This window comes from Rattus norvegicus, chromosome 8 (assembly GCF_021556685.1).
Source record: "Rattus norvegicus strain SHRSP/BbbUtx chromosome 8, alternate assembly SHRSP_T2T, whole genome shotgun sequence".
Taxonomy (NCBI): domain Eukaryota; kingdom Metazoa; phylum Chordata; class Mammalia; order Rodentia; family Muridae; genus Rattus; species Rattus norvegicus.
In genome coordinates, this window is record NC_141541.1 from 117851265 (window position 1) to 117865415 (window position 14151).

The 14151-nt window shown below is 43.0% G+C and overlaps 1 protein-coding gene across 3 annotated transcripts in view; it reads left to right on the forward strand.

The window, feature by feature from the left end:
* The first annotated feature begins 2008 nt into the window (after positions 1-2008).
* Smarcc1 (SWI/SNF related BAF chromatin remodeling complex subunit C1) overlaps positions 2009-14151 on the forward strand; it is a 103482-nt gene continuing 91339 nt past the window's right edge. For 2 of the 3 annotated variants that reach the window (XM_087561458.1, XM_087561457.1), the window contains exons 1-3: positions 2040-2287; positions 5497-5616; positions 9328-9413. In XM_087561458.1, the coding sequence (XP_087417584.1) occupies positions 2096-2287; positions 5497-5616; positions 9328-9413 (398 nt within the window). In that variant the 5' untranslated portion in view covers positions 2040-2095. 3 annotated transcript variants of the gene reach the window in all.

Consider the following 14151-nt stretch of genomic DNA (forward strand, 5'->3'; position numbering starts at 1 on the left):
TGAGATAGCCGATGGTCTTGAACTCCTTGACCCACCTTCCCTGAACTAGAATTAACAGTTCTTCACCAACACACAGGGTTCCTATGCAGTTTTGTGTCTCTATTATACTGTCAACAAAGAACACAATGTACTTGAAAAGAAGGAAGTTATTTCAGATATAATTTTTGAGTTGTTCTGGCTCAGGAGTTAAGAACACTTGTTCTTGCAAAGGACACGTGGGTTTGATTCCCAGCACCGACATGGCAGCTCACAGCCATCTGTAACTCCATTTCCAGGGGATGCCCTCTGCTTTCTTTCATGGGCAGTAGGCACACATAGTACACAGACATGTGTGGGAGAACAAAAGATTTATACACATAAAAAAACCAAACCAGACTCTACTACCTGGCACTAGTCACTTCTCTATGATTGCTGTCCCATTTTGCCCGTGATTCATTTTTATCTGCAGTAATATAGGTGTGCCTAGTGCAAACCGTGGTATAGAAGTCCATCGTGTTTCACAAACACCAGCTCTTATTGGTTCTAGAGTTTAAGCTCTTGGGTGGCATAATCCACTTTTTTTGAGACCAAGTTTTTTCTTTTTAAAAGAACTTTTAAATTCCATTTATGCATTTGCATTGCTTATGTGTGTGAGTGTGAATGTGTTACAAGCTTGTCACCCCAGGCTGACTGTGGAAAGCAGAGGACAAGCAAGTCGATTCTCTCCTTCCATTATTCTAGTTCCAAAACTGAACTTCGGTTGTCACGATTGACATTACCCACTAAGCCATTTCACTGCGTTGCTCCATTTTGTTGTCGAGACAGGGTCCTCTGTATGTAGACTGGAACTCACTATGTTAACAAGCTGGCCTAAAACTTAGCCACCTCCTGAGTGCTGGGATTAAAGGTGTGTGCCTTTACCAGTCAGAATTAGGTATGGGCGATGTATGTGTGCCACAGTACTCAATTGGAAGGCCAGGGTATAACTCTGTGAAGAATCTCTCCTTACACTTTTATGTGAGTTCTGGGGTTTTAAGTCAGGTTGGAACTGAGCCAAATCCATAGCCTGAGACAGACTATTCTGTTCACACAGGGTTTCTCTGTAGCCCTGGCATATCAAACTGTATGTAGATCAGGCAGTCCTGGAACTCAGAGAACCTCCTGCTTCTACCTACTAGAATTAAACCTCCAGGTTATCTCTATTTTTTTTTTTTTTTTTTTAAGGTCGACAAACTCATTACACCTCCTCCCTTGAAGCTTCAGGATCATAAATTATGATGTTCGCGTTTCCAATACAGTCAGTCACGTTGTTTAAAATTTAAACTTTCAGCCTTCATATAGACCATTCACTCATCAAATGTAGATAAAACGTCCTGTTCCCAACGCCGATGATACAATGAAAACGCCAGGTTAAAGGGAGGGCTACAGTAAAACTGTTGGGTGAGTGTGATCATCTGTTCACTCAAGGACTGGTCTTCTGGAATACTTTTAAAGTGGTAAGAGTTCCTGGATTGCGAATATCATAAAGGAAGATAATGTCGAGGTCGCAGGAGTAGCTGGAGCTAGGCTGAGGAGGCAGGAACCATACGATGTAGTTCGAGAAACATTAATGAAGCCCCGAGCAAGATTTGGTCTTGAATGCAGGTTTCCAGGAGCCGACGCGGCCTCTGGGCGTAGCAGGAATTGCTTACTAGCGCTCAGGGTGGGCCCTCGGCTAGTACGGTATAACGTAGACGGCTTTCTCAAACAGTGATACAGAACCTCCTTGAGGTTGTTGACCGCCTAACGAATAGACGAAGGAAGCATGGGGAGTCATTCGTGGTGTCCGGCAAGAGCAGAGGCTGGGGCTCAGTCCTGAGAGAGCTGAGGAAAAGGCGGGCAACCTCTACCCGTAGCGGACAACGGGAGTGCTGCGCATGCGTACGCCCGCTCGCAGCGCCTGTCCGTTGCAGCTCCAGGGTCCAGAAGGGGCGTGGCCGTGTCTCGGCGCCGGAAGAGGGTTGGCTGGGCGGGGCTAGGAGGAGGAGGTGGTATCTGCGCGCGCGCGCGCGGGTGCGAACGGGAAACGCCGCGAGGGCCAGGCTAGGCCGGGCGGTAGACACGACGGACGGTGACTATGGCCACGACAGCGGGTGGTGGTCCGGGAGCAGCAGCAGGCGCCGTGGGTGCAGGGGGTGCGGCGGCGGCCTCCGGGTTGGCCGTGTACCGGAGGAAGGACGGGGGCCCGGCCAGCAAGTTTTGGGAGAGCCCGGACACGGTGTCCCAGCTAGATTCGGTGCGAGTCTGGCTGGGCAAGCACTACAAGAAGGTGGGTTCGCGCGCGCTCGTGGGGACCGAGGAGCCACGCGACGGAGGCTGATGGTGGCTGCCCGCTTCGCGAGCCTCGGGCCGCCCCTCCCCCCCCCGCGCGCCACGAGGGACAACAAAGGCTGGCTCGGCGCTTGCCACGCCCCCGTGGGCGACTCTAGGCACGCGGCGACCTGGCCCAGCTGCTGGCTCTCTGGGGCCCACGCACTCGCGTGGGAAGCCCCAGCTCGCTCGCTCTTATATGCAGAAGAGATGGAGCTGGACAGAGTCGCAGAGCGTGCGTTTCTGTTCTTTTGTTAGCTGCCTTAGGTGTGTGAACAAAGAGCTCATCCTAATAAAAGTATCTTGAAGTTTTGTCTAGAGACCAGTTGTTAAGCGGTTAGGTAACTAAGGGCTTGCTACCCTGTGTGGATTCGTAGGGGACCTTGGATGACTGGCCTTGTGGATTAATGTTGGTTTAAAGCTTGCTTTGTAGGATTGATACAGGACTATTAAAAGTGCTGGTTTTCCACTTTATTGTACTTTCGGTGATGTGTAAAGATGTGAGTACAAGCCAGAGCTCAGTTTATATCATCTATATATTTTTTATAATGTTAATCATTTTTTGAAAAATCTCGTGTTTACTGTACTTTCGAATGTAAATTCTGCTGAGTCAGTTGTTTCACGAAGTTGTGAATTAACCCTTTGTTAATACTTTAAAAAATACATTTATTTTGGAGGGTTGCATCCCACTCCTGTTTGCATGTCAACTTGATTCTCCTCTAACACCATACGGGTCCAGGAATTGAACTTAGGCTTGTGACAGATGCTTTTACCGGTGTGTATCCACCTCACTGGCCCCAATAATACCTGTAGTAAAATTTCAACTTTACATAAATGTTGAAGAATGACTTCCGTATTTGAAACAGCCAATACACTTCCTCTACTCTTAGTAGTGGTTACCTCATTGAGAACCCAGAAATGGGTGTTGAGATTTGCAAGCCTGAAGAAGCAACTCCGTGTTCTGGTTCATAGTTGACATCTAACTGTCTCATCTTGCCTAATAGTTGTTTAGTGTTTGTTGAATGAATGAAAAGATAAACTAGGACCCAGGGATTTAAGTCGGTTTGTAGAGTGTTTACTTAACATGGTTAGGTCCAGAGTTTGAACCCCAGCACCACATTAAAAGCGGGCATTGTGGCGGCTCTCTACTGCAGTCTTTTGAGAGGCGTGAGTGAGATCCGAAGTTCAAGGCCATCCTTTGTTACTTACAAAGCTCAAGGTAAGCCTAGACTACCTATATGAGACCCTGTCTTAAAAAAACTAAAAACGGGGGAACTAGCTTGAACCATTTCATCCAGTGTCTGCAGCTTAGTGAAGCCTATTAGTGTTTGACAGGGATCTCTGGTTGCTTTGTTGTTTTCAGAAGTGACCACATCTCTTAAGGCTTTGAAGTCAGAAGTAGAGATGCTTGTTGTACACTAAACTTTGTCCTCTCCTCCTCTCCCTTCTCTCCCTTGTTTCTGAGACAAGGTCCCACTATGTAGACCAGGCTGGCCTCAAACTTAGACAGATCTGCCTGTCTGTCTTCTGCTCAGGTATGTAGGTATGTGTCACTATACTGCTTCACTAATCATTTCCATTGCATTTTACAATGTATTTAGAACATACAATTACTTAGACTTTTATTATGTATACAGCATTCTGACTGCATGTACACCTTCCTGCATGTCAGAAGAGGGTACCAGATCTCACTATAGATGGTTGTGAGCCACCATGTGGTTGCTGGGAATTGAACTCAGGACTCTTAACCATTGAGCCATCTCTCCAGCCCGTAGAACATATAAATTTAAAGGTTTCTTAAAGATTTCTTTGTTTGTATAACATGCATGTGGATGTCCACAGAGGCCAGAAGAGGGCATCTAATTCCTTGGAACTGGAGGTGATTGCAGTTGTGAACTGCATGATAAGTGTGCTGGGAACTGAACTCTGGTCTTTGGGAAGAGCAGCAAGCATTCTTAACTTCCGAGCCATCTTTAGCAATAGAATAGAAATTTAAATATCAGCAGTTCCGAGCCATCTTAGCAATAAAATAGAAATTTAAATATCAGCCGTTAATGTGAAACGTGGAAGGTCTCTTTTTTCTTTCTGCCTGGCCCACATAAGACTTTACTTCAAAAACCAAAAATCACTGTGCCCCAGAACTACCTTTGTGGGCTAGGATGGTCTTCAGTTCCTTGCAGATCTGCCTTTCAAATCTAGAGCATGAGCCACAGTACTGGGCTCAAATTTTTAAAAAAAAGTTAAATATATTTTTAGTTTATATGTGTGGGTATTTTGCTTGCTTGCATGTCTCTGTACCAAGTTTCCCTGGTGTATGTGTAAGCCAGAAGAAAGCTTGGGATCATCTGGAGAAGGAATTAGTGTGGTTGCGAGCTGCCATGTGGGTGCTGGGAATCAAACCTAGATACTCTGGAAGAGCAGCTCTGCACTCAAGTGCTGAGCTATCCCTCCGGCTCTAGCAAACATTTTGCAATTAATTAATTAATACACTTCCCTTGTCATGAAACTACTTCCTGTCTTTACCATTGGTTTGCCTTTTTTTTTTTTTTGGGGGGGGGGGTTCTTCTTTTTCGGAGCTGGGGACCGAACCCAGGGCCTTGCGCTTCCTAGGCAAGCGCTCTACCACTGAGCTAAATCCCCAACCCCATTGGTTTGCCTTTTTATGTGCATTGTTGTTTAATCTGCACCTATGTCTCTGTGAGGGTGTTGACTCCTCTGGTACTGTAGTTACAGTTGTGCCGTGTGGTTGCTGGTAATTGACCGTTCCTTTGGAAGAACAGTGAGTGCTCTTAACCATGAGCCATCTCTCCAGCCTGGTTTGTCTTTTTTGTGTGGATATTTATGGGTGCTTTTCCTGTGTACTCCATACATGACTGGAGAGGTTGTAGGATATCCTGTTAGAGTTACAGACATTTCTGAACTGCCATTTGGGTGCTGGTAAGAGCATCTAGTTTTAATTGCTGAGCCATCTCTCTAGCATTTATGTTCTGCCTTGAAGAATGTACTTGTATTATTTTTATGATTCTTTGCAGTTGAGAATGAACTTTATACACCTAAAACGTGGTATAGAGCCATTACTTAGTAGGTACTAGAAACTAACGTAGCATAGCTTTCTCTTCAGCATTAGCTATACCAGGTTCTGAATCCATGTCTTTCTTTATCTTGCAGTATGTTCATGCGGATGCGCCTACCAATAAAACACTGGCTGGACTGGTGGTGCAGCTTCTGCAGTTCCAAGAAGATGCCTTTGGGAAGCATGTCACCAACCCAGCTTTCACCAAACTACCTGTAAGTGCATGCACTTGTTATGTAGGGATCTTGAGTTTCTGCTTTTAGGTGTCACTTAGAGTTGATTTCCCTTAGTATTGCCAGGCATCATGGGGGTGGGGAGAACAACTTGTACAGAGGTGTTCGTTGGTTTGTTTTTGAGAAGTCATCTCACAGAGCCCTAGGCTGTCCTGCAGCTGTCTGCATTAGAGGCCAGCTATGGACTCTCCTTTCACCTTCACTTCTCCAGCTGGGACTACGAGCTGTGCTGTCATCGTCAGCCTAGTGGTTGGATTCTTGTGGGCTATGCCATTTAACGTCTTACATTCTGCAACAATCCCGAAGATGTAGTATTTCTTTGTTATGGTTGCTCTCTGCTGTGTTGTCTATACTGATACTTGTCTGTTAGAGCTGTGTGTGTGCGTGCGTGTGTGCGTCCGTGTGTGTGGATACATGCCTGCCATAGCTGCCAACTCTCAGGAGTCGACTTTTCCACCATTTGGGTCACAGGGAACAAACTCAAGTCATCAGTCTTGGTAGCAAGCACCTTGACCTTCTCTAGCACATGAAGTATGTAAAGGAATTTGTACAGAAGAGAACAGTTAACAGGAAGAGTGTCCTCAGCAGTGCCATAGCCACAGTACTCTAGTGGACAGCCATAGCAAAGCTTGTACAGAATTGGAGGCCATTCTCCTGCTGGTTTTTGAGCCTAGGGCCTTGTGCATACTAGCTAAGTTCTCTAACAGGCTTATGTGACTGGTTAGGATTAAAGGTCTGTGATAATTTCTATACTTCCTTTTTGTTTTGTTTTGTTTTTTTAAAGATTTATTTATTTCATGTATGAGTACACTGTTGCTCTCTTCATACACATCAGAAAAGGGCATTAGATCCCATTACAGATGGCTGTGAGCCACCATATGGTTCCTGGGAATTGACCTTTGGAAGAACAGTCAGTGCTCTTAACCACTAAGCCATCTCTCCAGCACTTGATAACCTGCTTCATAACCCAGAGTTCCATACTTTTCCCTCCCCTCCTGCCCCTCCTGCCAAGTTCCACACTCTTAAAACATCCTTTGATGTTTGCCCTTGTGCTGGAGTGCTTGTATACCCTCCCACAAACAAGTAAATATAGTTTTGTGTTCTGTTTTGTTTTTCAAGACAGAATCTCTCAATGTAACCAGGATGGCCTCGAACTCACAGACATCCACCTGCCTCTGCCTCCCAAGTGCTGGAATTAAAGTCATACACCACCATTTCCAGCTAATATATACAAATTTTATCAATTACATTTTTTTCTTTCTTTTGGTTTTTTTGTGTTTTTTTTTGTTTTTTGTTTTTTTGTTTTTAAGACAAGAGTTTCCCTGTGTAGACTTGGCTGCCCTTTAATGCACTCTGTTGACCAGGAGCTCAAAGATTCTGCCTCTCTCTCTGCCTCTTAAGTATTGAAATTAAAATTGTGTGTCACTGGGGCTGGAGGGATGGCTCAGCGGTTAAGAGCACTGACTGCTCTTCCAGAGGTCCTGAGTTCAATTCCCAGCAACCACATGGTGGCTCACAACCATCTGTAATGGGATCTGATGCCCTCTTTGGGTGTGTCCGAAGACAGTGACAGTGTACTTATACATGAAATAAATAAATCTTATTTTAAAAAAAATCGTGTTACCATACCTAGCTAATAAAAATTTTAAATGACTATACTTTTAATTTTTACTTATGTATATGTGTGTATATGTGTTTTATATGTGGCATGCACATGAAATAAATCTAGAATATATACAGCACCATATTATTATTCAGTGTAGTTTATCAAATGTCACATGATTTAGAGTAAAATATGTACATATGTAAAGTACTTTTTGTTTCTGAGACATCTCTAGCTCTGGCTATTCTAGAATAAAGCTTTTTATTTGCTTTTGTTTTTTTTTAAAGTCTGGTGTAAAAATACATATCTTTAATCCCAGTACTTGGGAGGCTGAGGCAGTTGGTTCTCTGAATTTAGGGCCAGCATGGTGTATATAGTGAGTCCCAGGACAGCCAGGACTACACAGTGAGACCCTGTCTTAGAAACAAAACAAAGAAGGTGTTTATTTTCTAAAATATGATTCTCATTCTTTTGTCACTCCTAATTGTGAGCATGTAAGTGTCATCACTAAAAATGACATAGGGTGCGCTAGACATGGGGTTTTAACTCCTGGGAACTAAGCCATTATTTACTAAAAGGGTTGACTGATAAGAGGAGAATATTTTTAGTCATAAATGATATTTAAAAATAATTCGTGGCTGAGGGCCAGATGACCAGATGTGTTTATTTTCCTCTCAAACTTGAAATCAGCATTTTTCTCAAATGAAAGGTTTTTCTGGTTTGTGATTCTCTTAAAGGAAATTGCAGAGAGAGACAGTGAACAGAGTTGATTTTGCTTTTTGAGACACAGTTTTTGTTTTGTAGCCCTGGGTGTCTTGGAACTCACTCTACATCAGGTTGGCCTCAGATCTCTGCCTCTCTCTGCCTTCAGTGCTGGGATTGAAGGCATGTATCACCACTACGTCAGCCCTGCCCACTATTTATTTACTTTTAAAAACTTAAAATTTAAAAATTTTTAATTATTCTGTATCTGTCTGTCTTGAGTATAGGTTTGTGTGCTCGATTGCAGGGTTTGTAGAAGTCAGAGGAGAGCCTCAGAGCCCTAGAATTGGAGTTTTAGATGGTTGTGTATCGACACTTGGGTGTTGGCAACCTCAAAAGTAGTAAGTGCTGAGCCACTTCCAGCCTCGTAAATATGGTTTTATTTTATTTGTTCATTGTTATTTGAAATAGGATTTCTCACTCCCCAGCTGTAAATATAATTTTTTTAAAAGATTTATTATGTATAAGTACATTGTAGCTGTCTTCAGACACACCAGAAGAGCGCACCAGATCTCATTACAGAAGACTGTGAGCCACCATGTGGTTGCTGGGAATTGAACTCAGGACCTCTGGGAGAGCAGTCAGTGCTCTTAACCACTGAGCCATCTCTCCAGCCCTGTAAACATAATTTTAAAGCTGAAAAAAAAACTTCCTTTTAGCCTGTTGTAGTAGCTCATTCCTCTGTTTCTTCAGTACTTAATGGGATGGAGGCAGAAGGGAGAACGTCATTCTCAGCTACATTGCTCACTGGAGGCCAACCTGAGCTACACAAGAGCCTATTTTTAAAAAACAGAAGCTGGGCAGTGGTGTTTCCTTCCTTAAATTCCAGCACTTGGGTGGCAGAGGCAGGCAGGTTTCTGAGTTGTAGGCAAGTGTGGTTAACAGTGAGTTCCAAAATAGCTGGGGAGAACCCTGTCTCAAAAAACACAAGTAAGATAAAAGTACAAAATAGAACTGTGAGCTGGACCTTATGGTTGAATGGATAATCCAAGTTCCTAGGCTGAAGTAACCATTTTTTAAGGCTTCCTTGAGCTACAGAGTGCACGAGATCAGCCAGGGTATCTAGAAACCAGACTTAAAATGGAGGCCCGGGGGGCTGGGGATTTAGCTCAGTGGTAGAGCGCTTACCTAGGAAGTGCAAGGCCCTGGGTTCGGTCCCCAGCTCCGAAAAAAAGAACCCCCCCCCCAAAAAAAATGGAGGCCCGGAAGTAGGGTTAGGTGACTGGTAGAACGTCGTGTTAGCAGATAGGCGTCTTTAGGTTTCAAGTATAGCATGAATGTGTTATCGGAACTTTTTCTTATTTTCTTGTGCAATTTTTGGTTTTTAGGCAAAATGTTTCATGGATTTCAAAGCTGGAGGCACCTTGTGTCACATTCTTGGGGCTGCTTACAAGTACAAAAATGAACAGGGCTGGTAAGTTTTTAATCATTTCCATGTTTTGATGTGATGATGATACTTGATGTGAAATCATATTCTTTTTTATGTAGAGGATTCTGTAAGAATATTGGTGTTGATGGCAAGGAAGGGTCTTTTTTTTTTTTTTTTTTTTAAGATTTATTTATTTATTTTGTATATGAGTACACTGTAGCTGTCCTCAGACACACCAGAAGGGGACATCAGATCCCATTACGGATGGTTGTGAGCCACCATGTGGTTGCTGGGAATTGAACTCAGGACCTCTGGAAGAGCAGTCGGTGCTCTTAACCACTGAGCCATCTCTCCAGCCCAGGGTCTTTTTTTTTTAATAAATTACTATTTCACTTTTTTTTTTACAGACTTTTTCTCAAGATTGTAGGTTCAGTCAGGTGTGGTGGTGTGGATCTTTCACCCCAGCACTTGGGTTAGAGGCAGGCAGATCTTTGTGAGTCTGTAATGATCCCCTCAGAAAAAAAACAAAGCAAAACTTTTTTTTTTTGGTTCTTTTTTTCGGAGCTGGGGACTGAACCCAGGGCCTTGCGCTTCCTAGGCAAGCGCTCTACCACTGAGCTAAATCCCCAACCCCACAAAATTTCTTAATAACTTGGTTTTCTTCTGAAGGATACAGTTAACTTCTTTTAAAAAAATATCTTGGGCTGGAGAGATGGCTCAGGGGTTAAGAGCCCTGACTGCTTTTCCAGAGGTCCTGAGTTCAATTCCCAGCAACCACATGGTGGGTCACAACCTTCTGTAATGGGGATCCAATACCCTAGTCTGATGTGTCTGAAGACAGCTATAATGTACTCATAAATAAAATAAATAAATCTTTTTTTAAAAATTCTTACTTTAAAAGGTTTAGTACATTTTGGGGCTGGAGGGATGGCTCAGGAATTAAGACCAATGGCAGTTCAGAGGTCCTGAGCTCACTTCCCTGCATCCACATGGTGGCTCACAACCATCTGTAGTGGAATCTGGTGCCCTCTTGTGTGTCTGAAAACAGCTACAGTGCACTCACATTCATAAAATAAATGTAATGTCCTCTTTTGGCATGCAGAAGTACATGCAGATAGAGCACTCAGATACATAAAATAAAAAAATAAATGTTTTTAAAAGTTTTATTACATTTTTATATATTTACATGTGTGCAGATGCTTCTCCTGGTGCATTTGTGGAGGGCGGAAGGCAATCTTTGGAAGTCACCCCTTTTCCACCCCATGGGTTTCAGGGATTGAATTCCACCCTTTAGGCTTGGTGCCAAGTCCTTAATCTGCTGAGCATTTTCAGTGGCTCAAAGTTAATGTATTAAATTGTTAACCAAAAGATTCCAAAGGGAATTTTTTTTTACTGTATATATGATTGTATATATGTGTGAGATAAAGTGTGGTTTTTTGATATGTGAATATAATATGATGTTTAAGTTAGGGAGATTTGGTTTTAATTGTGCTGGGGACTTGAACAATATGCCTTTGGTATGCTAAACACAGGCTTTCCCGTTATCTACGCCCCTAGTCCTAAATTATTATAATTAGCATATTTGCCACCTTAAATATTTTATTTTTCAAGCTGGATGATGAGTGCACAAGTATTTTACTTTTAAATTTTTCTACGGTCTGGAGTTAGGTGTTAGTGGGTAAAGGCAGTTTATCTAACTGAAATCATGCATTTAGTCTCCAGAACCCACAAGGTAGGAGAAAACTGAATCCTGCTACCTGTCTGCCAGCCTCCACACGTGTACTATGGCCTGAGCTGCCCAACACACAGGGGCAAACTGTAAACACATGGAAACAACAAGAAGTAGAGATCTAAAAGAACTTCTCAGTAAATATTTTAACTTCATAAGACAGATTTAATGAAATTTTCAGTTTCAATAAATTACAAACTGTTAGTTTATTTCTTCATTCTTTGCCATCTTTTAATTTATATGCTTATAATCCTAGCCCTTGGGAGGTTGAGGCAGTAAAGTCTTGAGTTCAGAGGTCACCCATCCTGAACTGTGCCTTGTTACCTCACGCTCCTCCTGCCTTCACTGATGGACCCTGGCTCTGCTTTCAGTTTAGTTTTGCTCTGAGAATTTGGTTCATCTATCATTCTCTTTGTTGTGTTTGTACCCTATCTCAGAAAAATGTATATCCTGTCTCAAAAAACATGTTCACACAGAGGCCATCCATCCTGTGTGGAGTAGGCTCTCCCTCTGTTCATGTGCATGTGGCTCAGGGTGGAACTCAGCCTCCCAGGTTTGAGGAGTAACCACTTTACCCACTGAGCCATCTTTCTGGTCCCTCCTGTGTAAATCTTTGTGGTACTCTCATAACAGTACAAATGTTCCTTACTTATTTCTGTCTTTCATCCATGTTTTGATTTTGGGTTCTTTCGAGGTGGCTAATATTGAAGACTGCAGTGCTAGTGTGTGTGTGTGTGTGTGTGCATATGCAGGGTCATGGTTCTTAGGAGATGGATACAACTGAGGACTGCAGTGCTGGGGTGTGAGGTTGAAGGGTTTGTCTGAGACAGAGTATCTCACTTTGTATCCCTGGCTGTCCTGAAACTCCTCCCTATATGCACCAGTCTGGCCTGAAACTCAAACCTGCTCACTACTGCCTCTAGAACTCTGGGATTACACCTCCATACCCTGCCAGTGCTGGCTTTTTATTATCAACCTTTAGGTTGTTTTCATGGTATGATTTTGTAGGTAATTCCGCATCTGGGCTATTGTAAATCGGATTGCAGTAAAAAGGAGAACAACTATTTATTGTATTGGCCTAGACACCAGTGTACTGGGCACATACCCAGTAATGATGTATGCATAGCCTGCTGTGTGTTCAGTTTTAATTTTTGAGGAGGTATACCATCCTTGTTGTTGGTTTATTTTTGCTTTTTATTTTTTTTTGTCAACCTGACATAAGCTAGAGTTATCTAAAAAGAGGGAACAACCTTCCTTGAGAAAATAACCGTTTTGTTTTTTTTTTTTTTGCCTATAGTAAGCCTGTAGGCTTTTTTTTTTTTTTTAAATTGATGTGGAAAGGCCCAGCCCACTTTGGGGGGGGGGCAGTCCAGAGGTGACAAGAAAATAAAGAAGCAAACAAACAAGGCACAGGGAACTGAGCAGGCCATAAGAAATAAGCCCCGGGGGGTTGGGGATTTAGCTCAGTGGAAGAGCGCTTGCCTAGCAAGCGCAAGGCCCTGGGTTCGGTCCCCAGCTCCGAAAAAAAAAAAAAAGAAAAAAAAAAAAAAAAGAAATAAGCCCCATTCTCAGCTTCAGTCCCTACGCCTGCTTCCCTGATGACGCACTCTGATCTGCAGCCAAACTAAACCACACACTACTTTGCATAATCGTTGAACTCACTATATCCTCCTCCCTTATGCTGGGGACTCCGCCTGCCAGCAGCATCTTTTCTTTTCTTCCTTTCTCTCTCTCTCTCTTTTTTTTTTTTTTTTTTTTTTTTTGGTTCTTTTTTTCAGAGCTGGGGACCGAACCCAGGGCCTTGCGCTTCCTAGGCAAGCGCTCTACCACTGAGCTAAATCCCCAACCCCTCTCTCTCTTTTTTTTGAAGACTTATTTATTTTTATTTATATGACTATACTGTAGCTGTCTTTAGACACACCGGAAGAGAGTGTTGGAAGTGTTGGATCTCATTACAGATGGTTGTGAGCCACCGTGTGGTTGCTGGGAATTGAACTCAGAACCTCTAAAAGAGCAATTAGTACTTTTAACAGGCAAGCCATCTCTCCAGCCCATCTGAGCATGCTTGCCTAGTGCTCTACTGCTAAGCCACATCCCTTTCCCCTCTCTGCTTAAAAAGTATTTTTTTTTAAAGTTGCTAGTCTAACATACACTCTGTAGGCTAAGCTGGCATTGAACTTAAACCATCATGGCTTAGTCTTGAAGTCAGGATATAGCCCTGAACTACCAGATTCAGCCTTAATAACATTTCATTTCATTTCTTATTTCCGTTTCTCAAGTATCCCATTTTTATTATTTTTTGTAATCTTTGTAACTAAGATGGTCTAGTGTCATTCTGTTGCTGTGTCTTAGCATTATATTGCTGTGAAGAGGTAACTCTTAGAAAGAAAACCTTTAACAGGGGGCTTTGCATGCTTAGCATGGGGGTAGACAGACATGGTGCTAGAGCTGTCCAGCTTAGAGCCTTACATCCTGAGTCTCGGGGTCTGGTGTAGTCTTTTGAAACCTTAAAACCCACACCCAATGACACGCCCTCTCCCACAAGGCCATTTCACTAGCTGGGGACCTAGAAGTCAAACACAGCCTATGGAGGCTAGTCTCATTCAGCCCCCAGACGGTGATTAAACACTCTAGCCAGAATGAATGGATTTGGGCTGGAAAAGCTTTATTTGGAATACACTTCTAGGTCTTTCACTGAAGGATGGTGGTTCGGGAACTAAAGCCGGCCCTCCCGAATCAATCATCAATCTAAAAATTCCTTACAGACATTGCCACAAGGCTAATCTGATTTGTGTTATCTCTCAGTTGAGACTTCCTTAAATGACTCTAGGCTGTCTGGTGGACAGCTGATGCTAACTAGGACAGATGAGAGGATGCCTCATTTCAGGTTTAAGTCGTTTCCTTGATAAATTGGGGAATTAAACTTTTTGCATGTTGGCCATTTGTTTGCCCTTTCCATTTGGGTCTTTTCCCATTTTAAAGTCAGACTTTTATTTCAGTTCTTTATAGTAGATTCTTTATACTGACCTTATAAGATCAATCTGTATTTTCAAA